Consider the following 27,506-nt stretch of genomic DNA (forward strand, 5'->3'; position numbering starts at 1 on the left):
AGATTTGATCCTAACAGCATGATATATGGTAATCAGGATAGACCTTGCTATGTGGATCGATTTACTGAAAATGCAAATCAGCATAGGGGACAATACTCACAAAATGAGAGACAAGACATGAGGCTGAGTATGAATTATACCCCACGTCAATATCACCACCACCAGGGGACTATAACCAAAGGATGAGTGCACCCCGATCCCCTCCACATAAGAATCAAGAGTTCAGAAGCAACCCCAATAGAAATAATTCTCCTGAGAGATATCAGAATAGATTCAATCAGTGGGAAAACAACCAAAATCGACCTAGGCCGCAAAGAGAATATTCTAGAGAAATTGAACGATTCCAGTGTCTCGAGGCCCAAGTAAAAATGTTGGCTGAACAAATAGGAAAACTATGTACGGTTCAAAAACAGTCATCAAATGAGGGGGCAGAAGGCAATGACCAGGTGGTTTCCGATAATAAGTGACTAAATATTAATTATACCTGCAATGCTAAAAAGACAGATTGCCCTGATTTGGTTTTGCATAATGACTCTGAGATGCTTAATGATTTAAAAAGGAAAATACCGACAAATGGACATGTGACAGAAATTGCAAATACATCTAAAAAAGAAGTTCAGTTTAACGTGGAGTTAAATCAAACGTTGGAGATTTGTAAAATGAAAAAGGAAAACATGAAATTCCAAAAGAACAAAGGGACAGATTTAAGAAAGACAACTCATGTATGGGTAATACATTTGAACAGGGAGTAAGTGGGGATGCAGGAACGCTTTCCCTAGACAATCAAAACACTAACCAAATACAGGCAGAAAGAATAAATACTCAAAAGGAGGGTACATACCAGTCACCTGAAGAGTTCTTTGAGCCACAGATTTTTGAGGAAGTTAAAAAGACTGCTACCATGCCAAATAACCACAAATGCACAGAATTAGAAAATGACAAATCATGAAGTAATGTTTCTACGCATATTCAGTTGGAGGATTGTAGTGTGAACTCTGATGATCTCGGGATGGAAGGGTGAACAGTGGCCACACTCCAAAGGACCTCTGAATATGGGGAAATGAGTAAGGTTTCTCAAACGGAAATGGCCAAAAAGGAGGGAAAAATTACTTTCCATTTACCAATGTGCTTAGCCAAAAGTGAAAAAGGTCTGAGAAAAGTGAATCCTGAAATTAGTAAGAATTCACACTTTTTGTGTGTGTTAGAAGAAGTTGAAGAGAGGTATTATGCTCCCATTACAGTGGAAGAGAAATGCAATACATTTGCCATGATTGACACTGGTGCACAGGCCACAATTATGTCCAAAGAGTTGGTAAAAAGTATCAATGAAGGGAGATCTCCACAGAATCAGAACACAGTGAGACAGAGTGAAGGCCCAGTGCATAGCTTTAACTGTGAGGAGGTACCTATTATAGGTGTTACCGAAGTTGACATAAAGATAGGAAAACACAGAATGAAACAGGAGGTATTGATCACATCTGTTTGTGACATTCCAAATAGGGAAATAATTCCAATCTGTCCTGATGGGGACAGATTACCTGAAAAGATTGTCTCCTCTCATAGTTGGGGTAAATGGAGTACTGTGGTCCTTAACCAAAAAAAACCGTTGAGACCTAAGGAAATAAAATCACAAAACAGCAGTATAAGTGAATGCCACACTGTCGCCAAAACAAATGATGCAGTGGAGGTATACCTCCAGAATAGCTGTGTACCTAGTGTCACTGTCATTTTGATGTGTCAGGATAAAATGCAAAGTGAAAAAGAAAAACAATCTGTGCAGATTTATTTGGATCCCAGGAAGAAATGGCAAACTGAAATAGATGAGCACACATGGCGCTTTAATTTAAAAGAGAAGAAATGCAAACAGAATACTATTCCTAAAGCAGACACAGAAAAACACATCACCACCCTTGCTCAAATACACATGAAAGATGAGCAACCATGGGTTCACATTGATATAAATGACCATTCTAAAATGATAAAAGCCACTTTGGCGCTTGAACAGGAAAGGAGCTTTATTAATGAGAAATGACTGCAGAGAATAATGGAAAGGGAGGAGATCCCAAAATTTAGAATTAAAAACCAATATGTCTCTGGTTTGGACAACCCAGATTTTGAAAACCGAATTGCAGGAAAATTCATGATAAAGATTAACATTGGACAGAAAACCATCTACCACAATGTGTGGATAGTGAGTGGAACACAAAATGATTTTTACATGGGCAATGATATCATGCACAGAATGTGTATGGTGTTAGATTTCCTTAATAAAAAAATATGGTCCCGGCTAGGTGGGCCTGCACCTGAATTTGAAGACAAGAGAAAGGCTTATCATTGCGCACAATTGGTCCCATACACAATTGAATTACAGGCGAGGAAGGATATTACTATTCCTGCATTCACCAAGCAGGTTGCAATAACGCTCAAGTGCAAGAATGGACAGCAAATGAAAGATTCTGATGCATTTGTGTGCCTGAATGAATCCATGAAACAGCAAGGCCTGGATAATGAATACACCCCATTGATAGATGTTGTAGAAGGATCTGTCAAAATTATGGTAAATAATAAAGGGTGTCAGGATATTCATTTAGAAGAGAATTGTTAATTAGGAATGGCCATACAAAAATCACATTATACCGCAGATTTCAACAACATGGTGATTGGAAATATTCCTGAGAGATATGTAGATGCACAGGGTGTGTTGCCAGAATATATGGATTCTCAACCTAAAGGGATCTTTAAAAGTATCCTTATGATTCAAATGAGACAGTGTGCTGTCACCAAGAAAACTGTATAGAATTTGACTTAAGTGAAAATGAAATAGGAAATCAGCACATTGAAGTGGAGGTTGATATGCCAAAATATTTAAAAGTGGCAGCTTTACCGAGAGACACAGCCACAAAATTGGAAGAAAGCACAGAGGTTCCTCCATTGGAGGATTTTCCAGAATTTCCAAAAATGGTAGAGGAGCAAATTTTGTTAGCAGATGTATGCGATAGCGATGAGGATAAAAATGAATTGAGGAAATTATTTATGGAATTTAAAGAAGTTTTTGCCAAAGATGCATATGATTGTGGCCCAAATAATTTACATGTTGCCACATTACTGGAAGGGTGTGGTAGAAATCCAGTATTTGTGCACCAATATAGATTACCACTGGCATGTTTAGAGTCATTGGCAGAGATAATTAAAAACTTGGAGTCTCTGGGAATTATCAGGCCCATTCATAGCACCTCCAACACTCCTATTTTGAGTGTGTTAAAGCCAAATGGTCAATGGCGTCTGTGTGCAGACTTGAGAGAATTAAATAAAACGGTGCCAGTGTCCAGATGGCCGCTGCCATTCATTGATCAAGGTCTTGCTCAGATGCATGGCTCAAAGGTATTTACTACCTTAGATTTCACATCTGGATATTGGTGTGTGCCACTGGCAGAGGATATTCAGAATGTATTCTCATTTTCATTCGATAAAACGCAATACGCATGGGCTAGAACACCATTCGGGTACGTCAATAGTGGCAGTGAATTTGGCCTATTTTTGAGAAAGGCTATGCCTGATGCAGTGGAAAGAGGAACTATAGTTTATGTGGATGATGTCCTGATAAAAAATGAAAACTTAAAAAGCCATTTTGATGAAATTAGACATGTTCTTGGCCAATTGCAAAAGCGGGTGCCAAAATATCTTTACAAAGAGCACAATCGTGCAAGAGAAAGGTGAATTTCTTAGGCCATGAAGTAACTGAACATGGACTAAATCCATTAAAGAAAAAGGTGGAGGCCATACAGAAATTGAAAAATCCCAGAAATGTGAAAGTTAAAAAAGTTTATTAGGAATGACAGGATATAATCGGAAATGTATTGAAAATTATGCTGAAATTACTCAACCATTAACTTAACTATTGAATCTGAATACACCCCGGAAATGGGAAAAGGAGCAATCTGAGGCAGTTGCTAAATTAAAGGAATGTCTCATCAAGGCACCATGTTTAGCATACCCCATACAAAACAGAGATTTCTTTATGGAAATAGGTTTCTCTGAACATTGTATGCAGTGTTATCTCAAAAACATGATTTGAACAACAAAACCATTGCTTATGCAAGTAAGGCATTTTCGCAGGTTGAGGTTAAATTCAGTGAACTGTGTGGGCGTTGCAGCATTTTCGCCCCATTGTTCAAGGAGAAAAGGTAATCATTGAGACAAATCATCAACCATTGCAGTTTTTACAGAGTAAAAGGATTAGGTCAGGCAACCTAGCACAGTCCAGAATTACTTCATGGACATTGGCGTTGCAAGGCTTTCCTGTAGAAGTGAGGTATGGCCAGATGAAGTAGAGGTGTAATCTAGTTTGCAGGAGTTTGAACAATCATCACACAAAGCTTTTGATGAAAAGGCATGATAGAATTTACCAACTATATATGGTGACGGTTGTGCTTTTCATATTGAAAATGACAGTAATAAACAATTGGTATCAGGAATTGGGAATGTCTGGATGAAATGTGAAGGAATTCCTAGTATAGGGATGAGAATTGGGGCTAGGGTTTGTCAGGTAGCGGAATTGGCAGCCATTTATAAAGCAATTACTACTGCAGTTGATAATAAATTCATAGAAATTGTCCTGGTGACTGATTATGATTATGCACGGAATAGCTTTGTGGAATATTTGCCTGGCTGGAAAGAGGCATGCTTACATATAATAAAAAGCCCCACAAACATGGAAAAATGATACAGGCTATAGACAAATTAGTGTCAGAGAATGATTTAACAATATATTGGAGGAACATTTTTGGACATTTAAAAACTCCAGGAGAAGATAAGGAGGGTAAAGATAAAGCAGAAATGGAAATGGTTACCCTTTAGAGGTGCTACAGCGCCCATTGATAAGAAATCCTTCGAATGGAAAAAAATCACATGACCACAGTTGGAAATTGATATTGCTCAGTTTATCTTGAGAACGTTGCCCTTTGGTGATAACACGTGTTTCGACGTATCCAACGTCTTTTTCAAATCAGGGCTACAAAATTCATAAATGATAAATTGATTTACAAGTCAAATAATTTGATAAACAAGAATATGCAAATTAAATGATCAACAAATTAAAATAAATTGGCCATTGATGTAAAACACAACAATTACAAGTCATTATAAATTCAGTCATCTTGCCGGTTCATAACCACAATTTTTCCTCCTTTATCCGCCGATTTGATAGTCAAGTTTTGATTTCGTTTGAGGTCCAAAAGTGCTGTTCTTTCTGCTTTGGTCAAATTGTCATAATCATATTTAAAGCCATTTCTATAGCTCTTTTTCTGTTAGTGATATTAATCCAGATATCATATCAACAAAAATGGCAGAATATCTAGAAACAAGGGAAACCGATGCGGTAAATCTTTTTGCCCCCAAGGGCAGTAATGCACATGCGTTTGCATCCAATCTGCCTAAGCCTAGAGAAGACCTACGGTACAAATTCGTAAAATTGGAACGAGCCTCTAAGAAAGAAGTAGACAAGTATTGGGAGATTGTATCATTAAAAAAATTATGTGACCAAAAAGCAAATACCAAGAGGTCTAAGGATTCTGATTTTTCCGGATTTCACCAAAGATGACGATAAGGATTTAGCAGACCTATGGGAACAGAATCTTAATCATAGCTCCAACACCATGCTGGAATTACTAATTGAATATGCCTCAAGAGAACACAAGAGAATAACGGAACAAATAGACATAATCAAAAAAGAAATCATGGAGGCCAAGGCCCTAGAAGTAACAAAGGAAAAAAACTACCAAAAGATGTTTGAAATTTTGAAGGACTACCAGGATGAAATCAAACTAAGAAAAATGTGTAAGTTTTTCCGTGATAACAGGGATTATGAGGATGACAAGGTGTACACTTTTCAAGAGAAATATAAACAATTTATTAAACCAGTATCAAGAGAGAGCACACCCAACACATCACCAGGGAGTTCGGATGCAGAATCAGAAGGGGACCAAGCAAAGGATTTAGAAACTCCAGTAAAAACAATTGAGGGACAGGGATTCCTCAATCAAATCAGACGGTACAAGAAAAGCAACAGAAACAATCCACAAAAACAGGTGCGTTTTTTATTACCCCAACAGCCTATTCCACATTCTCAGAATATAGGAGGAGGGGTCAGCGGGGGAGTGGCCGACACGGGCAATCTAGACGCTCTAGAAGATTTCAGACGGTTAACAAGAGCAGGAGCGAAAGAGGCAGCGAGAAAGACGCAGCAAACGACTTAGTTGTAAATTTGTCCGATCATCATCTAAAAATGGAAGACATCACTTTGCTGAATAAAGGATTCTCTTTCGCCCCTTCTACCAATTTTGACCCAATAAATGTACATATAGATTTGTTTAAGTTCATTAGGAAATTGAAACTAAAAAAGTTTTTTGCAACGCAAGTCCCAATGTTCCAGGCTAAAGAACCAGATATCGAAGACAGTGACTACACAATTAAAGAATTAAGAAATATTCACCTTTTAATCACACTACAGGATACAATAGAACGACCCATTCATGAAACCATATATGATTTGAAAATACAACAAACCAGCCTTCAAGCAAGGGACCTGAAAGTGAGATCTAAGTTCACCGCTAACTTAACCCCAGATAACCTTGTGGATACCTTTTACCAAGCAGTCACCAAAGATCTCAATGACCACATGGACAGAAACACTAACAAGAAAAAGAGCTATAGAAATGGCTTTAAATATGATTATGACAATTTGACCAAAGCAGAAAGAACAGCACTTTTGGACCTCAAACGAAATCAAAACTTGACTATCAAATCGGCGGATAAAGGAGGAAAAATTGTGGTTATGAACCGGCAAGATGACTGAATTTATAATGACTTGTAATTGTTGTGTTTTACATCAATGGCCAATTTATTTTAATTTGTTGATCATTTAATTTGCATATTCTTGTTTATCAAATTATTTGACTTGTAAATCAATTTATCATTTATGAATTTTGTAGCCCTGATTTGAAAAAGACATTGGATACGTCGAAACACGTGTTATCACCAAAGGGCAACGTTCTCAAGATAAACTGAGCAATATCAATTTCCAACTGTGGTCATGTGATTTTTTTCCATTCGAAGGATTTCTTATCAATGGGCGCTGTAGCACCTCTAAAGGGTAACCATTTCCATTTTTGCTTTTTACCTATGGAGTAGAGGAATCCAAGACTCCTGGGTTACCCTAGCTCCATGCGACCTCTCAAATTGAAGCACCACATAACAGGGCGCAGAGTTCTAAGTGAGAAGCACCTCAAACAGATTCCTCACACCATTTAAAGATAAAGCAGATCACTTAGCCAAAATTGGGGCTGTGATGGGAGAGTTGCTACCCATTGAACACTTAATTGGTGAAGTACAGATAGATGCAGTTACACGCTCTAAGACTCCAAAGGAGGTAGAACAACCAGTAGTGCAATGGAGTTATGATACACCAGATCAAGATCTGATTAAGACACAAACAGACACATGATGCAATTTTGGGGGTTCTATTATAATCATTTAATGGATCCTGAACAAAATCCTTTCACTGAAAATGATTGTACAGGAAAAGAAGAGTTGAGGGTATTGTTAAAGAATAAAAAACGAATTAGATTACAGGATGGGCTCATGATCAGGGAATCCATAACAGGACAAATACAGTGGGTGGTAGCCCTTTCATTCAGAGGGATAATGATGCACCATGCACATGATGCAATAACTGCAGGACACGGAGGTTCACAAAAGACCTTAGAGATACTAAAAGATTATGCTTACTGGCCACATATGTCCCAAGATGTGGAATTATATACTAGGGGTGCCTACTATGTGCCCAATTTAAACCCGCTTCACCAATGCATAGGGCTCCACTGATGAAAAGAGGCTTAACTCTTCCATGGTCAGATTTGCAAATAGACTATGTAGGGCCTGTAAAAAGGTAGAGTAGGGGAAACCGTTATATTTTGAGCGTGGTTTTTTTGATGTCAAAATGGATAGAGTGTATTCATGCACCAGATTGTAGTGCGCAAACCTCAGCTACATTACTGGTAAATCATATATTTTCAAGATTTGGATTACCACAATGAATAGAATCAGATAGAGGAAGTCATTTTACAAGCGCTTTAATGAGTAAAGTGTGGGAGATACTGGGGGTGAAAGAAAACTGCATATTACATACAGACCAGCCTCTTCGGGGAACATTGAACATTGCAACAGGTCTGTTGTGGAGATATTAAAGAAATGTGTAGCAGAGGCAGGTTCCAGCTGGGATTTAGATTGCCCCTGGTTTTGATGGCAATCAAATCGACTCCTGCCAAAACAACAAGTATCAGCTCTCATGAGGTGTTAACAGGAAGCAAAATGGTACTGCCACAACATTTATTATACAGGACACATGAACAGACACTTGTAAGTGCACCTACAGTTCACAAATATGTGGAAGAACTGAGGAAGCATTTACAACATGCATTTGCGCAGCAAAACCTGCTGACAGTGCAAAATCATATTATGATAGAAAGACATCTGTAAAAGAGAATAACACAGGAGATAAGGTATATAAATTTCATTTTGGAAAAGGGAAACAGAAAAATTCAAAATTTCTAGCAGCCTGGCAAGGGCCTTTTCAAATTGTAGATAAGGTGTCTCCAGTAGTCTACAAAATATTGAAGACTGAGGGTGAAACGGTAACAGAGCAATTTGTTTATGTCAACCGAATCAAGCCCTGTCATCCCAAACATGAAATCAGGAGACTTGAGCAAGTAGAAACAGCTTAAGTGCCCTGAAGACATGGAAGGGAAGACACAGTGGATATTAAAAAGTATCCCACATTATAGAAATAAAAAAGAATTCTGGTCCTTATTATAAAGGTAAATGTAAATGAAAATACCCTAGGTAATGAACATTGACATAAGGGGCTGAAACAGATTGAATTATAATGGTACAATGTTGAAAAATATTTTGATGTATAATGGTGTCTTATGTATACATTTGTTTTCTCTCGAACGTGTGCTTAGTTTCAGAAAGCGAGCAGAATGTTCAGGACAATTTTTATTTATGGTGTACAGGGTTGAAGTTGGTATTGTGCTATGTGCTTAATCTGTCTCTTTTCTATTTGATTTAGAACAACTAAGGACACAGGAGATGATGGAGTTCTGGAGTCCACGGGATGAAGCTCAAGTAATGCCTCAGGACCGAAATATGGAGGTGAAGACAAAGTAACCGGGACGCCCTAAGAAATGACTTCTTTGGAAAAGAATCCAAGAGCGCCAGGGTGAAAGAGTTTCATGGAATAAACCAAATGATGAAGAATTGATGATCAGGACGTTTTGGAGGTGCGATCATAAAGATGGCGAACATCATTAATGGAACAATGGTGATTTACACTTAATTCCGCAGCCTTGTGGGTGAAGAAGATTATCTTATGTGACTGGAAGTATGGGCGATGGAGTCCAACAACTTTATTGTTATATTTAATTATTTTAATTAGTTATGTTAGTTATTTGTTTTATTTATTTATTTTAGTTTATTATTGTGTTATTGTAACTTAAACTATTGATTTCACAAATGAACAAAGACATTTGAACAGACATGGACACTTCATTAAAAAAAGTTATACATACATGTGCACATGTGTCTGAGGACTTATGGACCCATTTGGGATATGTTTTTTCTGTTATTATGATCAAACAGTGGTTTCTTATGAAATATTTCAAAGTAAATTTTATTAAGTTGCTATTATTTCAACCGTGAATCATATAATGGAAAAAGAGAAGTACAGTTTGTGTTTCCTCAAATTGTGGATTTGGGTAGCCATAATTGTCAGAAAAGGAGGGAATATGTAAGAGTATATATAACATTTTACTAAATATGATGGCATTTTATGGTGTTTTATTGCAAATGCAGTGGCATTTTTTTGTTGTTGCTGCCAGCAGTAATATGGCACACACATATATATATATTTTTGTGTTTCCAGTATAACATTTGAATATGTTTTTGGTGGCATGCAAGGTACAAAATTCATAACACAGGAAAAGCCCAACGTGAAACTGCAGAGAATGAAGTGCACCATTTTTTGTTGATACCTCATACATAGAAGACTACATTATTTATATAACTGACTAACTTAATTAACATTTACTAAACACTAATTATAACTTCCCTAACATTATAATGTAGTCTCATGTGCAAAATGAGGTGAAAATACATATTTTGGTAGCACTGCTATAATTCAGTTTTTAAATGTACACTGGCATGTTTTTTTTCTCTCTTTCTGTGTTAGTTTGCAGAAAGCAGAAGGTATGCACAGAAGGAAATACATTGTAACAGTTGCAGAGAGAAAGGAGCTCATTGTTATAAAACTGAAGGGTGGTGCTGAAAACAGGCTTTTTAACCTGATTGCAGGGAAGTGTCTGACGATATGACACGTCAAAATGGAAATGATCCGAGTTTTGCTAATGGCAAAAACGTAGGAGGGAAGTTAGTTCATGGAGACTGGGCTGTGAATATAGAAGGCCAAGGTGTCACAGAGTGCTGGCTTGAGAGTTTCTCGCTGTGCTTCCCAGACACACAAGATTACAGGAGCCATTTGTGCTGACTGGGCGTGTCTTTGTGAGGTGAGTGAAACAAGGTCGCGTGGGGGACTTCAAAGAAACACTTTTGGTAAGGCGATATGTTAAAGTGAGATCACTGTGTAAGGTCGCATGCATGACTGAGCTGTAGTACAGTGTAGACAGGGTAGGAAATCCCTGCATCTTTATTTCGTCATTTTCAGAATGTGGGAAAATTAACTCATATTTTAAAAGGCTTGCTTGCTCTGTTTCTTTTTCTTTTGTATTCCAGATGATGATGATGCAATGTATTCATGGTAAGAACTAATGGTTGTAAATTGCATTTGTATATAATATAATGAGAATATATAAAAACAAATGGTTTAGTGTCATTTTTGCATCTGTAAATGTATATATTCTCTTTAGTAGTGCATTTGCCAATTTACCCCTGCAGGTAAACTAACAACCCAGAATAAGCTGATAATATCCAGTGATAAAGCAGGTTTGTGTGTGTGTGTGTGTGTGCCTTTCTTGCATGTTGTTTGGAAGGAATCTGATATAATATATAGATCGCTGGATGTAGATAAGCCAGTGATATCCAGGGGCGCATAGATTGCTGGATGTAGATAAGCCAGTGATACCGGCCACAACCTATAGGTGGCACTTTAAATAGAATTGTTGGATTTCCATTACGTGCATGGGTCCAAGGCTCTCTATAGACCACTGGGAGGTACTCTAATAGAAAGGAAGGTTTTGTTTTATGATGGGGTTATAATATAACAAATAAAACCATGCTCACCACTAAATACCACCCCAATATAATATAACAAGGTATGGTCACTAAAATAATATGAGGCCAAGCCCAATCTAAATGCAAGGCTAATTTACCACCAAACTACTGCTCATATTTTGATGGTAAGAAAATACCGCCAAACCCAAAATTTACACCAATAAGAAAAAATATCCTACAGATGTAATGACTGATCCAGAAAACTAAGGAGGTTTGTGTGATTTGGCTGCCACAGTACTGGTTTCTTCTCTCTATGGTTGTACACCAGGTCACCTGTCCTTTTGTGCTCAATTTTAAGGTTAGTAAATGCCACAAAAACGGGGCACCTTGAAGCAGACTCACTTGCAGTAGCCAGTTGGATCAATAATTCAACAAGTTAAGTGAAACATTCTCATATATGGAAATGTCAGGAATGTAAGAAGATATATTTACCTTGTAGCAGTCACTTGCTCCAATCCAGATGATTGGATAGCTGTGTGTATGCTGGAAAGTGATTTCCTTGAGAAAGTCATTCTCGTCTTCCGAGAGGATGGAAGCCAAATGGGCGCCTTGGTAGAGATTCTGGCAGTAGAACTGCAAGAAGGAGGATGTTTTAATGACTTTAAAACTTAAATATGCTGTTTGCTGAGAAACTGCAAATTATAATCTTCAGTGGCCCTCATTAGGACCCTGGCGGTAAGGGGTTTGCGCCAGCGTTAGCTGCGCCGACCCCTTACCGCCAACTACGAGTTCCCATAGCGCCATGGTCATTTTTCCGCCCGCTTTTTGCGGGCGTAAAAATCCATGGCGCTATGGGACCTCGGTGTTAATTACGCCACCGTAGTGTACGGTGGCGTAATTAACACCTTCCCCACTCCCATTGAGCCCTATGGGGCCGAAATGGGAATGGGGAAGGGTAAATGGGTCAATGGGGACTTACCGCCCCGCCGACCTCGGAATGGGGCGGTAAGTCCGCCATCCGCCATGGCGTAAAGGGACTTTGCGCCATGGCGGAAAAGTCCGCCGATGGCGGTAAAAATCCGCCAGGGTCGTAATGAGGGCCAGTGAGTCTTAAATTCCAATGGTGGCATTCTATTAGAAAGATAGCAAATATTTCAGAAAGCTTTGAGTATCAAACAGTAGCATCAAAATGGTAATGTAAGGATTGTGATGTATATATAAAACACACTACAGAGTACCATCTAATACAGCATTCTTCATTTAATTTATGTATTAGCATTTATATAACGCACAGCAGCCCTGAGGCATCATGGCGCTGTTAGAGCGAACAAATCTAGTTACAAGGGAGAAAACTGATCACAAAGACAGGCAAAAAGCAAACTAATGACAAGACGGTCTGTTAGCTTGTGCATACTCAGTTATAGTCAATACAAAAGGGAGAGTTGGGTGGGTAACAAAGGGATTGTCATTTGAACAGTGTTGTTTTGAGGCCTTTGCAAAAAGTAGTGAGGGAGGTTTCAGCTCGAAGGGCATTGGGCAGGGCATTCCAGAGTTTGGGAGCTAGGTGAGGAAAGCCTATAGCCCCTGATTTAGCCCTTTTGATGGGCGGGATGCAAAGTTGGTTGGAGTGGTGCGATCTTCTGGGGCATGTGGATGTGTCTCTGTTGATGGTTTCGGATAGGTAGGAAGGAGCAGAGAGGCTAAGGCATTTGTGGGTTAAGGTAAGAGTCTTAAATTTCATTCTTTCCTTAACCGGGAGCCAGTTGGCATCTCGTCTGGCTTGAGTGATGTGATCTCTTTCGGGGATGTTGAGAGCTGCTCTGAGCTCATTGTTCTGTACAGTTTGGTGCCGGTCTATGCTTTTTCCTGAGGTGCCTGCAAGGAGAACATTGCAGTAATCTAACTTGGCACCAATTGTGGCTCTGGCGATAGAGAGGCAATTTTGGTTGGAGAGGAATGGTTTGATGGCATTTATTTGTTTAGTGGTATGCGAAGAGGCGGAGGCAATGTCACTGACCTGTCTGTTCATGGACAAGGTGGAGTCAAGATATACCCCAAGGGTCTTTACTGAAGAGGAGACAGGGATGGTAGTGTTGTCAATGATGAAGTTGTCGTATTTTTGGTTCAGTTTGTTCAGTATTTCTTTGGGGCCTATGAGAATGATCTCAGTTTTGTCTCAGTTGAGGCATAGTCCATTGGGTGCCATCTGGGCTTTGATGGTGGAGTATATTTGGAGAAGGGCTGCTCAGTCGTGGTCATACAAGCCGTTGAGGAGAAGGAGAACTTGACTGTCATCGGAATACTTGGTGTAAGCTATGCCGAAGGAGTCCAATTTGACAAAAAGGGGCAAACAGGTTGTAGAGGGTGGGTGTGGTGCATGAACCCTGTGGCTGAGTCTGAGAAGACTTTCATAGCTCTACCTTCCAGGAAAGAGGTTATTCAAGAGGAGGCATGTTCAGAAAAGTGAGCTGCGTTGGTGAGGTGGGACATAAGTGTTTTGTGATCCACTAGGTTAAATGCGGCTAAGTCCTATTGCAGTAAGAGGGCTAGTTTCCCTTTGTCCATTATCTTGGTTATTTGTTTTTTTTAAATCGAGGAGGGCAGTTCGGTGCCATGGACTTTGCGGAATCCTGATTTTATTTTGCCTAGGATGGAGTTGGTTTCAAGGAAGTGCTGGATCTGATTACAGGCGGCCTTATCTAAGATCTTAAGTAGGAATGGGACGGTGATAATGGGGCGGTAGTTGTTGGGAGGGCTTTTTAAGAAAGGGGCGGACCCAAGCTTTTTTTAGACTGGACGGGACGATACCTGAGGTAAATGAGGCATTCATGAATGCTTTGATGAGGGGGGACATGAAGTCAATGCTATCTTTGATGATGTTCGGTGGACAATTGTCACCTTTGCACGTGGCTGGTTTGAGGTGTTGGAGGAGAGCAGTGACTTTGGTTTCAGAGATGTCCTGAAGGAAAAGAGAGGGGGGCTTCTGTGTGGGGTTGGTGGGCGTGGCAGGGGGGTCAGACTTGGGTAATGCATTGCGTTGAGCTTGTATTTTATCTTGGAGAAGAGTGGTTTTGTTTAGAAGTGCTGCCTTTATGCTGTCACACCAAGCTTCATCTTTAATAATTTCATCAGGGCTGGTGGGTGGGGAGGTGAGATCTTTGAAGATGGAAAACAGCTCCTTAGACTTGGAGATGGCTTTGGAGATTTGGATGTTGATAGCATTAGATTTAGCATGGAAGATAGCTTTTTTATATAGCGTTGAAGTTCTTTTGAATTCTTCCCTGGTAGAATCACAGGGGTTGGACTGCAAGTTGGTTAGATGCAGTAATCACTATTCAGGGCACAATGCAGTATTCAATAGTCAGATCACCATGGGCTAGATGCAGTAATCACTATTCAGGTCACAATGCAGCATTCAATATTCAGTTCACAGTGGGCTAGATGCAGTAATCACTATTCAGGACACAATGCAGTATTCAATAGTCAGATCAAAGTGGGCTAGATGAAGTTATCACTATTCAGGGCACAATGCAGTATTCAATAGCCTGATCACAGTGGGCTAGATGCAGTACAATGGAGTACTGACAGTTGTTAGTATGAGGCAATGTGCAGCGCTTATTATATCAAGCTCATATAGTGCAGTACATATTGTGCTGGGTGTGTTCAGTGGCGTTGTACAGGGCGTCTGGTCTTCGGAGTGGGATGTCAGATTGCATACTCGATTGCGAGGACAAGTGCAGATATTACAGGGGGTGCTGCATTGGTAAAGAGGTCGGCACAGTTGCTTGTGAGCAACAAGTAAGAACATGTAGGAAATGAGGAGTAGCCTCTCCCCAAGACTTACTTTGCAAGGTGGTGTGGGCTGTGATAGGCAATGTTCAAAAGGCACGGCGTCGCGAGGGGAGGAGGTGTAGAGGACAGTTTCAATCACACCCTGGTTTGGAATACACACTACAGATCCCCTTTCACGCAATTGTTACCAGACATAATTACAGTGATGATACAGCATGTGTGCTTTTCAGGGGTTAGGGATGGATAGATTGTGCAATTCACATCCCAAGCGTCGCAATACTGTATGCAGGAGTTGTATGTGCATCACTTCTGGAATGGACAGAGAACAGAAACTGAAAGTTGGGCAAGAGCAGATGTACTGATGAACTGCAAGGTGTAGTACTGTTGGAAAAATGTACAACATGAGCCTAGAAGTGTAGAAGCAAGAGAGGGTATAGGAACATTAGACAACTGAGAAAGATGTAAAGAAGGATAGGCTAGGCATAGGCAGAAGAAAACATAATAGATAATTGCAGATGAATGTGCACTAGCGAGAAAAAGGAAACAGGGAAAATGATAAAGGCGGTATTTCCTTCATCTTACCTCAGCATCAATCCAACTCATGGCATTTTTAATGTATTTGTAGTTATTATTGAACCGACAATTCCATCCAGGGGCGCAGTAACACGAGTGGCTGCTTTTCTCTTGTTCACTTATGCTTTCATCAGCTGTAAATAATAGAAATAATATTGTGCTATTTTGAAAGCAGACTTGATTTATTATCTGCACAAGAAATAGTGTGGGTCAAGTCCAAGGGAACAGAACAATTGAAAACAATGAAGACTACTAAGGGTGGGAATAGACAACAGGGCTAAAGTTAGGAAAAGTCAATGTGTTCTTGTGTATTCACCATCTGCCTCCAGATTGGAAAGATGGGGAGGGTCAGCCAAATCAATGTTTTCTTAGTTTCTCCGGTGTTCTCTAATCCACTCCCAGGAAAACTGGGGAGCGGGGGGTGATTCACAACATGACAAATAGGGGTGGAGGATTTAAAAGGAGTGGCAGTGAAATGTTTCTCACAATAGATCAAGAAGACTCAGCCTTCATTGACTGGGACTTGAAGTCTATGTCATATATGCTAATATTTGTCATTGGGTTCCATGTATATGAGATTCCGGAACCCAATGATGAAGTCTCAAAGGAAGGGAATCCTCCACGATGCCCGGGTTATTGCTCTGGGGATTTTGTTGGAACCTTAATGGAGATAAAACAAGGAGAAGACAGCTGCCCATTTCCCTTTAGGGATTGACTCCTCCTGGAGTGAGATACAATGCCTTGCCTCCCTGCCTCTTTTCTACCTGTACTAGAGACCTGGTCGTGGGATTGCTCATGCCTCCTTTCTGTCTCTATCTGCCTGTGCCCTAACGTATTAATATCATCTTCTTCCTATTCCTGCATCTACAATCTGCCCTGTACCTACCTGGGTCCATATTAAAAAAAAATTACACTGGTGCAAGTGCAAAGTTTGCATGGTATTAGCACTAGGGCAAAGTTTGCCCTATTTTAAAAACACTGGGACACATTATAAAACAATTGCACCTTGACAAGTGCAGTTTGGCATATTAAAATCACCAGGGCAAACATTTCACTAGTGCAAAAAAGATGCATTTTCTCTACATGTTTGCAACAGGGCAAAGTTTGCCCCAGTGCAAATACAGAATGGTATTAGCACCAGGACTAACTTTGCCCTGATGCCAAAATGTATCTTTTTTAGCACCAAGGCAATGTTAGCCTTGGTGCTTTTAATATGCCAAACTGCACTTGTCTAGGTACAATGTTTTTTTAATGTGTCACCGTGTTTTTAAAAATAGGGCAAATGTTGCCCTAGTGCTAATACCATGCAAACTCTGCACTTCCACCCGTGTAAAGTTTCTGTAATCTGGCCCAGGTGTGGTGGAACCCCCAGGTTTATGCTGGATTGTTGGTTTGCCTGTTCTCCTTTCTCCATCTCAGTCTGTGTATGTATAGTTCCACCTCTAGACAGGTATTTCAGTTCTAACTCCTCCTCTGCAGTTCACAACAACTATGTTTCTGCCTTTTTAACACTTTCCTTCAGAGGACCCCTCTATTCCTTCAAGATAATTCTCTCGTTCTGACTTCCAATATTTCACCCTCCAGATGGCAACCTTCCTCCTTCAAACCAGCTCTCTCGTGAGGACCTCATACATGCTCCAATATAATTCTCTCCAGATGACAGCTTTCCTCCCACAATGCCCCTCTCTGAAGATGATAATCCTTTTCAGCCAAAACTATTCTCACCTGTTGAAAACCTTCCTGCTCCAATGTACCTTTATCCTTCCAACCTACAAGTACCTCTTCCAAGCAACTCATCCCTCAACAAACCTTTCGAACTCAAATCCTCTCCGAACACTTTCTCTGCTCATTCTCAAACAGCCCACACCACTGGATTGAACAGGCAATTCTGTATAGTCTGACCTCCATTCCCCTGCAGTGGTGCTTTGGGATATAAACTGTGCTTCTGAATGCTGAGGTAATGGGTGGGTGGTTGGCTAGTAGCTTGCTCTGCACCTGAGACTGCTTTGGGTTAAGGAATGGGACCAAAGTCTTATAAGGCTCACCCACCATGTTGGATTCACATGTGCCTCTTGCCTTGTTGCTTGAGTCTGCACTTCCTGAGTCTCTCTACAAAATGAAGGAAAACGCTTTTGGAGGTAGTGGGAAGGTTCTGTCTTGAGGAGCTGTTGTATTTTTCATCCCTACACAAACAGCCAGTCAGGCATACGGTGTTGAATGCGTGTCTTGCTCTTTTGCTGTTCCACCCCATCTCTCTTAGACAAGGGAGATGATTTCTGGACGGGTCGCTGTGTGTTCTTTGAAATTCATTAAGGCTTCTGTTCTCCTGGCAAGACTGTTCCCCTGCACATCGGTTACTGGCATGTAAGGTGAAACATTGACCTTGGATGCTTGATGAGTGAATTAATTTTCTCTTAAAGGGGAAGGGCACCTTTTCTATTCCTTGGCCTTGAATTTGTTTAAAAGGATCTGAGGTTTTGGTATGACTGCTTAGTGCAGGGTCTAACTGAGGGTGGTCTCTATCTCCACTATCTCTGGGCGCCTCCCATCCCTTTGACCATCACAATCCTCGAGGATAGCAAAGGAACTTTGTCACAAGATATACACATGCATATTAGGTCCAGCTGTGAAGGATTGCCATCTAGCAAGGGTGCAGAAGCCCAAGCTTTTTTTATTTTTATTAATAATAAAATGATTTGGTAATTCTATCTCACAAAGGGTGGCCTGCTAACCAGGCCCTGCTGAATCAGTATCATGATCTGCAGCGCCTTCTTTCCAGCGCCACAGAGCAGGTTCAAATCGCATTTGCCCTCTTGACAGCGGCAGTGACAGTCAAGTCACTGTAGCGCAGGTGCTGCATTTACGATATGCACCTCTGGTCTGAACAACATAACTATGAGATGTACTATGCTGGTGGCAGTTTTAAACTTTAACTATAAGCCATATCTGAGTTTAAGGTATAGTGGCGAGACGTACTTATTACAGCTACATCAATTTGATATCATACATGTGTCAGCACTGGGAGCCCAGCTGTGGAAGCATTGTGTGTTTTTGGTCAGACAGCCTGGCTCTGCCAACTGACAGAGCAGGTGACTGGAAGGCTATGCTTCTCCATTGATCCTAGCTAGCGCATCGCCTCACTTCCACACAAAACAAAGAGCAGCCCAGTTCACAGAGGGCATCTGAATGAGTGCATCTTAGATGCACAATTTCAGACGACCTTTTGACTCTGTGTGTGTATTTGCGCAAATAAAGGGGCATTTAAGATCACAACCCAAATTCACAAATGGGATGTGCCTTTAAATTCCCTGAAATTAGAGTGGTCGCCTTGCGCCTTTTGAAACAGGTGCAGGGGGTGGTGCTAATCATGACAGGGTAATTTTTCACCCTGTCATGAGTTTTATTTGAAGTCTGGCAGCTGCGTTCTAAACCACGGCTGTCACACTTGCATTTCTATCCCCAAACAGGAATGGAAATGCTTGTTTTAACTCCTTAAGTGCTAATGACAAGTATATTCATCCTATTTGCATAGACTTTCATAGAGCTCAGCATTTGGGATGTCACTGAGGCAAAACCTTTAAAAGCCTGTCTCACTGAAATGTGTTACTATCAACCATGTAGTTGCTGGGAGCCTGTTGCACATTCGTGTTGTAATGTATGCAAGGGGGCTTTATTCGTAAATGGGTCACCTTTGAGAATAAGGTGGCCTGAACATTTATGCAATGAGCACAAATGAAAGGAACGCAGTGACCTGAGCATTTCAGCAGGGGCTGCACAATAATGCAAAGATGTGCTGTCCAGCTCCCTTGCATACATCAGTGTTTGGAGGGTGCTCCAACATTAAAGTATGACAGGCTAGCAGCAACCGCGTAGCTGAGGTAGCGCATCATTTTCACTAATTTATGAGAATCCGGTCTAAGTGACGGGGACAGGAACAATGAAAAGAAAAAAATACGAAGGATCCCCTGGTGTGTGATGCAGTGCTATGGACCCTTCAAATAAAATAAAAAAGAATGCGTGCAGTGGCCCGAGTGGAGCACTGTTAATCAGTTGAAGCCAACCCTCCCAATGTAGAGTTGAGTTGGTACTCTGCTCAGTGCCTCCAAATATTTGGGGTGCCTCACTCGACCTGCATTTTCAAGATGGCTTCATTACTTTTTTCACTAACTGTGGTGGTGCCTGGTTTGGCCAAACTCGGCCACCCATTGGTTGCATTGGTCTAGACAGGCCAATCAGAGCAACCAGGAGGCAGGAGCCAGCTCTGACCAACCAAGGCCCACAACGAGGCCCCTGTCTGCTCCCTGTTCACTACAAGTACGCTTTCACCACCTGGTCACCTGTGATGCTGTGTGCCCCCCCCTGGTCGCCTATGATGCTGTGTGCCCCCCAGGACCCCTGGTCACCTGTGATGCTGTGAGCCCCCCACCCGCCCTGGTTGCCTGTGATGCTGTGTGCCCTCCTGGTCGCCTGTGATGCTGTGTGCCCCCCAGCTCCTCTGGTCACCTGTGATGCTGTGTGCATGCCCCCTGGTTGCCTGTGATGGCCCCACCCTCCTGGTTGCCTGTGATGCTGTGTGCCCGCCACCTCCCCTGGTCACCTGTGAAGCTGTGTGCCCCCCAGCCCCCTGGTTGCCTGTGATGCTGTGTGCCCCCCACGCCTCATGGTTGCCTGAAATGCTGTGTGCCCCCCACCCACACCTGGTTGCCTGTGATGCTGTGTGCCCCCCGCCCCCTCCCGGTCACCTGTGATGCTGTGTGCCCCCCACGCCCCCGGTCACCTGTGATGCTGTGTGCCCCCCACCCCTCCTGGACACCTGTGATGCGGTGTGCCTCCACTCCCTCGGTCACCTGTGATGGCCCCACCCCCACTGGTCACCTTGTGATGCCTGTGATGCTGTGTGACCCCCAAAACCCCAGCTCAAGTGTGATGCTGTGTGCCCCCCACCCCGGTTGTCTGTGATGTTGTGTGCCCCTCACCCCCCCTGGTTGCCTGTGAAGCTGTGTGACCCCCACCCTCACCCCCTTTCTTGCCCTTGATGTCCTCCCCACCCACTCCTCGTATCCCATTCTTCCAAGCCAGATAGTGCCCCCAAATCATTTTTGCATTTGCATGCTGCTGCCTCTCCGCAACATGGGGTAGGCACCATGTATTTGCCCATTGCTGGACTTTCGCATCTTTGTCCTGCTCTCGCCCTGCAACTTGAGATAGGCACAATGTTTTTACCCACTAATTTGACGTTTGCATCTGTGTGCTGCTGCTGCTGCCCTGCAACATGGGTTAGGCACCATGTATTTGCCCATTGTTTGACTTTTGCATCTGTGTGGTGCTGCTGCCCTGCAACAAAAGGTTAGGCACCATGTATTTGCCCATTGTTTGACTTTTGCATCTGTGTGCTGCTGCCGCCCTGCAACATGGTGTAGGCACCATATATTTGCCCATTGTTTGACTTTTGCATCTGTGTGCTGCTGCTGCTGCTGCCCTGCAACAAAAGGTTAGGCACCATGTATTTGCCCATTGTTTGACTTTTGCATCTGTGTGCTGCTGCCGCCCTGCAACATGGTGTAGGCACCATATATTTGCCCATTGTTTGACTTTTGCATCTGTGTGCTGCTGCCTCCCTGCAACATGGGGTAGGCACCATATATTTGCCTACTAATTTGACATTAGCTTCTGTGTGCTGCTGCCACCCTGCAACAGGGGGTAGGCACCATGTATTTGCCCATTGCTGGACTTTCGCATCTGTGTGAAATGTACCTATTATGTTTGTCAAACATACTCCAGATGTAGATCCCCGCACCCGGAGGTGAGCTCTCCCAAGTATGTATTAAATGTACCTATTATGTCCCTCTTATGTACTCTTGAAGTAGCTTCCCGTAACAAGAGGTGAGCTTTCCCAAGTATGTATTAAATGTACCTATTATGTCCCTCATATGTACTCATAATTTTGTTCCCCGCAACAAGATGCAAGCTTTTCCAAGTATGTATTTTTTGCACTATCCAGGTCCAATGTATGGCTGGTCTGCAACTATTGTAACTTGTTTTCTTCAAGCACTTACTGTAACCATATTCTTAAGTTAAAGTACCTAGATGCCTCTCGGCTTTGTGCGCTATATAAATATCAAAATCAGATTAAAATATCTTCAACTCTATCTCACTAAATACTCTCCCACTAAACCTCTTCGCTCCTCTGGCACCAAATGTAAAACATTTTGCTAAAAAGAGGGCAGGGGTTTACTCACTTTCCACTGTGCGGTCCCTCCTTTGGAATAGCCACCCCTACCCGTGCGCCTTGTGCAGGACCTTCTCAAATTCCGGAAGCTCCTTAAGACTTTCCTCTTGTCCCCCTCCTTCCCACCTTCTCTCCTCTGCTAGTCCCACAGTTGCTGAATCGGTGTTTTTGGCCCTTATGCATCTTTGGGCCTTGACCTCCATCACTGATTACTCCCAGCTCCTGTCTATCCACATCACTTTGCATCTGCACACCCTCACTCTGGAGACTCGCACTGACAACTCCTGCGGCTCTGGCCGTGTAGCACAAAACATTCCTAGCACTTCCTCTATGGCTCTCCCACGAGATCGGACCCCCGAGCACTTAACCCCTCTTTCCTCTTCCTTTCGGCACTTGCACCTTTTGAATACTCACAAATCATAGTAGGTTTGTCCCTCCTCCTCTTCCCCTGAGCTCTTACTATTGTGTTGCAATGTACCCTCCCTTTTTCCCTGCCCTGTGGGTGCTTTGAAACAGTATATTCTTATTGTATAAGCGCCTAACAAGCAAACAATTAAATAAATATATAAATAAATAAATAAATAAATAAATAAATATGTGGTGCCTCTCCCCTGCCTGAAACCTGTCTCATGGAAGGGCAGCAATAGGTAATTAAGGTACTTGGTGTCAAAGGGTCTTCTCATGGGAAAGGGGGATATTGTGATCTATCCAATGGAGTCACAACATCTCCCTGGTAGTTGTATCCCCCCATGTGATCCTCCCTCATAAAACCACCCCAAAGGTCAGGATCAGGTAGCGTCTGCCGTCCCCTGGCCACATGGGAGAAGGTCACTGCCTAGGAATCTGTGATCTTCACTAGATTCATCAAAAGACTGCATCATTTTGTGTGATTGATGTTCTTCCTACTGCTTGCATTCTTTCTCAAATTGATGTTGCAAGAACTGAAGCAAAGCATCATTGCCCATTACCCTCTATATGAGGTTTGCTGCAAGTCTTCCTTCCTCAAAAGATAATTAAAAATCAGACACTTTCATCTTCAAACGAGGTTCCATAAAGGAAGTCAGCAGACACTCAATATTACCTTTAAATCTAACTACCTGCGTATTACCTCTCAATGTTGAAAAGAATGCCTTCATCAGATGTGCAACATCTGAGCAATCTGCTAAGGCACAGGCCCTCTCCATGTTAGAAAGGTTCAACCCAAGCAGCTACACCAGAGTGAGAACTGCACTGAGGGATGACTAATCAGCTTGGTGGCCTGCTCAAAAGGGTACTGGGTTTCAGCTGCTAGTGATATAAAAAATATACCCCATGTAGAGCTGAGTGTTGCGGTAATCTCTGGTGGTGCTGCACTGCTCACGTATTGTGTAAAAGTAGGGCTCCTATGGGTGCACACTGTGGTCCTCAGGATGCACAGTTGTAACTTGTGGTGCACCTGTAATCGCTGCAGCACATTCTTGGCATGGTAAGCTCAGCTGAAATGTGAGCTGATCTTCTGTGCCACAGCAGCCATTTTATGGCAAGCTCACAATTGCTGAAAAAAAACATGTGATCACGAGAAAGTAGTTGACATGACAGCAACAACAACCCAAATGTAAATTACAAGGCTTTCCCACTGTGCCTCCTCTCCTTGACCTTCGCCAAAATGTCAACTTCCCTGTGGCTTCTACCCTGAAACACTTGTATGCACAATGATGCCTGAAGCGCACGCACCTGATATCTCTTAAATTATTCATGCTTAGCTGAAATCAGACGTAAAGGCGACTCTGAGTGCTATGATGACCAATTAGGCAAAGATCTGACCACTGATTTACATGTCCATGGCGAGGTAGATTTTTCAGAAGCAGTAGTACCTATCCCTCTGATGCCATAAACTCATCCTAAAGAGAGATGAAGACCTGGAATGTTCAATCTCCTTCCACTTTTCCAGTGCACTCTGTGTTGTTCTCCCCTGATTCTGATAGATAAGAGCCCCAATCCACATAACAAGTGCTGAAGTAAAAGTCCATGCTGGTGGCCATGTTCAATGAAGTTCATGCTAATCCCTAAGGCTATTCCCACCCATTCCGGCCTCGTCCCACCCAAAACATGCAAAGAGACAGGTGAAAAAGTGCAAATGTAGTGGCCATCTTGGAATGATAAGGTTCTACTAATAAATATAGTTTAATTAGTACTGCTTATTGACGTATAACTATGTTTTTATTTTTACAGTAAATTGCCCATGAATGCATATAATAACATTTACAAATGTACAGGCGCATGTTTGTCTAAACATGAAGGTACAATTATAAGACCATTTTTGTCTGCCACATGGAGGTAAATATTTTTGTGGAACATTAATTAGCAGTCGTCTTGGGTCGAAGAAATTGATTCTGCATTGAAATTGCTTTGTTTTCTCTTGTGAAATTGTCTGCCTTGTTCGTCTCAATTTAAGGGGTGCGACCTAGAGAGTTTCAATATATCTTTTTGCCATTCTGAGTCCTTTCTCCATGTCTATGTTTCACCTTGATTGCTGGAGGCCCTGTGCTGGTTGGGTAACAAGAATTGTTCTGTGATTAATGTTGGCGGTCTCCGATGGGCCGCCTCCGTGAGCCCCCCACCCCCTGTGGTAATGAGACACAGAGACGGAGATGTTGTCGGTGTGGGCTCCCCGGTGAACTGACGTCACCAGGAGCCGCCCCGTTTATTTAAACTGGCACGCGACGGAGTTGACGTCACTCCGTCGCGTGCGTACCCTTAAAGGGGCAACGCCACACTCCTCCTTTTCCATAACAACAAATTGGAAATAGGAGTACTTAACTAGCACACATCTATGACACATATCACTCTATAAGTTTCAACAAAAACCCCCATTTATTGACAGCCACCCCGGATCCCCCGTGTGTACCTGTCATGGCCTGACCATTAGTCCCCGGTCAGCCTCCCAGCTCAGTCCGTAACATAGTCACTGAGACGGGCAGGTTTCCCACGCCCTGATCTCAGGGGGTACCTCCTGCCACCGTCCCTGGCGGGTGTTCCTGGACTGGGTCCGCCTCGAGCCGGCGATTCCACTACGGCGCGTTCTCCCCCACCTTCATCCAGAGCGCCTTCACTTTCTCGGTTGTCCGGGTTGTCCACTCTGGGGTCACCAATCTTCCTGAAGAACGACGCATTCCTGGTTACCGATGAAGTTCCATCCGATGCAGTCACCATTGACCCCTTGACGGCTACCACGTCCAGGGGGGCGGGTTCATACGTGAGAGACAGTTTTCCATGAGGGTGACGATTTCTTACCAGCACCTCATCCCCCAGCGCGATGTGTGGGGGTCTGAGCCCCCTCCGGATGTTCTCCATCTGTGTCCTGACCTGTCTGTCCTCTTCCACCTGCTCATTGTCGATGACGGCGGGGTCTCTGTCCCCCACCTCCGGTATGACATCTCTCGGGCACCGCTGGAATAGTGCTTCTGCCGGAGCCACCCCCGTAGATGAATGAGGGGTGGTGCGGTACCCTCGTAGGAATACGTACAGAGCCCTCTGCAAACACTCCCCTTTTCCATGGGCAATGCGGAACACCTTGTTGAGGGTGCGCATCATTCGCTCGGCCTCCCCGTTGGCGCGGGGCCACAGCGGGGTGACCCGCCGGTGTTGAATTCCATACTCTTTCATGAGCTCTGCGAAACTCTCCCCCTGGAATGGGGCTCCGTTGTCCGAGCACAGCACAGAGGGGAGGACATGAGTGGCAAAGATCTTCTCCAGCGCCACCACCACGTTCTCAAACGCCACTGAGTCTATAAACTCAACTTCCGGGTACCTCGACCACTCGTCTACCACCACTAGAAAATGCATGCCTCTGGATGTAGACCCAGAGTCGGCGTGCACCACTTCCCATGGTCGAGTCCCGCGGGGCATTGCTTCAATGGACGGTTCCTTCTGGGCCGGGGCCGCCGCCTGACACCACACACAAGAGGCCACGAACGCCTCCACCTTCCGCTCCAACTCAGGAAACCACACCTTCTGACGGAGGCGAGCTTTGGTTTTGGGGGCCCCTTGATGACCTTGGTGCGCCAGCGCGATGACCTGTGCCACTTTGGCCTGGGGCACTACGATCCTTTCCCCTCTTAGCAGTAGCCCCGACTCGGAGAAAGTTAGTTCCTCTCTCACTCTCCAAAACTGCTCGAGAGTGACCCTGGCCTCACATGTTCTTCGCTCCACCGCCTCCAGCACTGTCTTCCAGGCACCCTTCTGCATGGCCTCCTTCAGGATGGAGAAACACTCGTCGCCTTTCGAAGCCGCCTCAAGTTCCTCTACCTGCATGGAGTTGGGTGTCGCAGTCTCTATGACCAGGCAGACGTGTTCGTCGGCTTCCTCCGCCGACGCCGACACCTGCGAGTCGTTCCTGGGGTGTCGAGATAGGTAGTCCGCCGCATTGTTGGCACCGGGACGATAGGTCAATGACACCCCATACTCCAGCAGGGTGAGCATCCAACGCTCAATCCTCACTGGCGGGCGAGATGACGAGCCCGCCATGATCGGCAACAGCGGCTTGTGGTCAGTGACCACGGTCACGGGACGCCCCAGAATGTAGAGGCGGAAGTGCCGACAGCCCCACAGCACCGCCAGGGCCTCCCTCTCGATTTGAGAGTAACGTTGCTCAGTGTCAGACAGGGCCTTGCTGGCGTATGCTATTGGCCGGACCTCCTGGTCTTTTCCCACTTGCGTGAGCACTGCCCCTAGCCCATATGGGCTGGCGTCCACCACGATCTCCGTCTGCAGGCTCGGGTCAAAGAATGCCATGGTGTCATGCGCCGCTAACGCCCCTCGAATATCGTCAAATGCCGCCTGTTCCAGAGGGCCCCACTGCCAGGTGGTGTCCTTCTTGGTGAGCGACCTCAGGGGCTCAGAGCGGGATGCGAGATTTCTGATGAAACGGCCGCAGAAAGTGACCATCCCCAGAAAACTCCTCACCTCCGCGACATTTTCGGGCGGGCGCGCCTCCTTGATGTCTCTCACTTTGCGGGGATCTGGTGACACCCCATCCGCCTTGAATACGAACCCAAAGAATTCGATCTCCGTCTTCAGAAATTCGCACTTGTCCTTGTGTAAAGTGAGGCCCAGCAGACGTAGCCGTTCAAAAGTCTTGGACAGGCGTGACAGATGCTCCGTTTCCGATTTGGCGTACACTAGGATATCATCGCTGATATTAAGGACGCCCTCCAGATCCGCCAGTGCACCTCTTATTATGTTTTGAAAGACCTCCGCTGCCGAGGACACCCCAAAGCTTAGTCTTTTATATCGATAGAGACCCCGATGTGTGGTAAAGGTAGTAATGTACCTGGACTCGGGGTGCAAGACCACCTGATGATAGCCCGATCTCAGGTCGAGCTTAGAGAAAAACCTTGCACCCTGCAGCTCCGCAATAATGTCATCGATGGTGGGGGTGAGGTGTCGCTCCCTCTTTATGGCCTTATTAGGCAGCCGCATGTCCACACAAATTCTCACAGCATCGGGTTGCTTGGGCTTGCGGGCGATGACAATGGGGGACACCCAGGGGGTGGGTCCTTCAACCTTTTCGATTATGTCCAACCCCACGAGGTTGTCAAGTTCACGATCCACCAGATCCCTGAGATGGAAAGGGACCCGTCGGTGCTTC

At 43.6% G+C, this 27,506-nt stretch overlaps 1 protein-coding gene across 2 annotated transcripts in view; it reads right to left on the reverse strand.

Annotated features, from left to right (window-relative positions):
- Positions 1-27,506, reverse strand: part of LOC138521297 (lectin-like) — a 294,192-nt gene that overhangs the window by 177,753 nt on the left and 88,933 nt on the right. For both annotated transcript variants that reach the window (XM_069634031.1, XM_069634030.1), the window contains exons 3-4: positions 15,658-15,782; positions 11,776-11,916 (exon numbers count right to left, since the gene is read on the reverse strand). In XM_069634031.1, coding sequence (XP_069490132.1) covers positions 11,776-11,916; positions 15,658-15,782 — 266 coding nt within the window. The remainder of the gene's footprint in view (positions 1-11,775; positions 11,917-15,657; positions 15,783-27,506) is intronic.

This window comes from Ambystoma mexicanum, chromosome 13, assembly GCF_040938575.1.
Source record: "Ambystoma mexicanum isolate Mex_15411 chromosome 13, UKY_AmexF1_1, whole genome shotgun sequence".
Taxonomy (NCBI): domain Eukaryota; kingdom Metazoa; phylum Chordata; class Amphibia; order Caudata; family Ambystomatidae; genus Ambystoma; species Ambystoma mexicanum.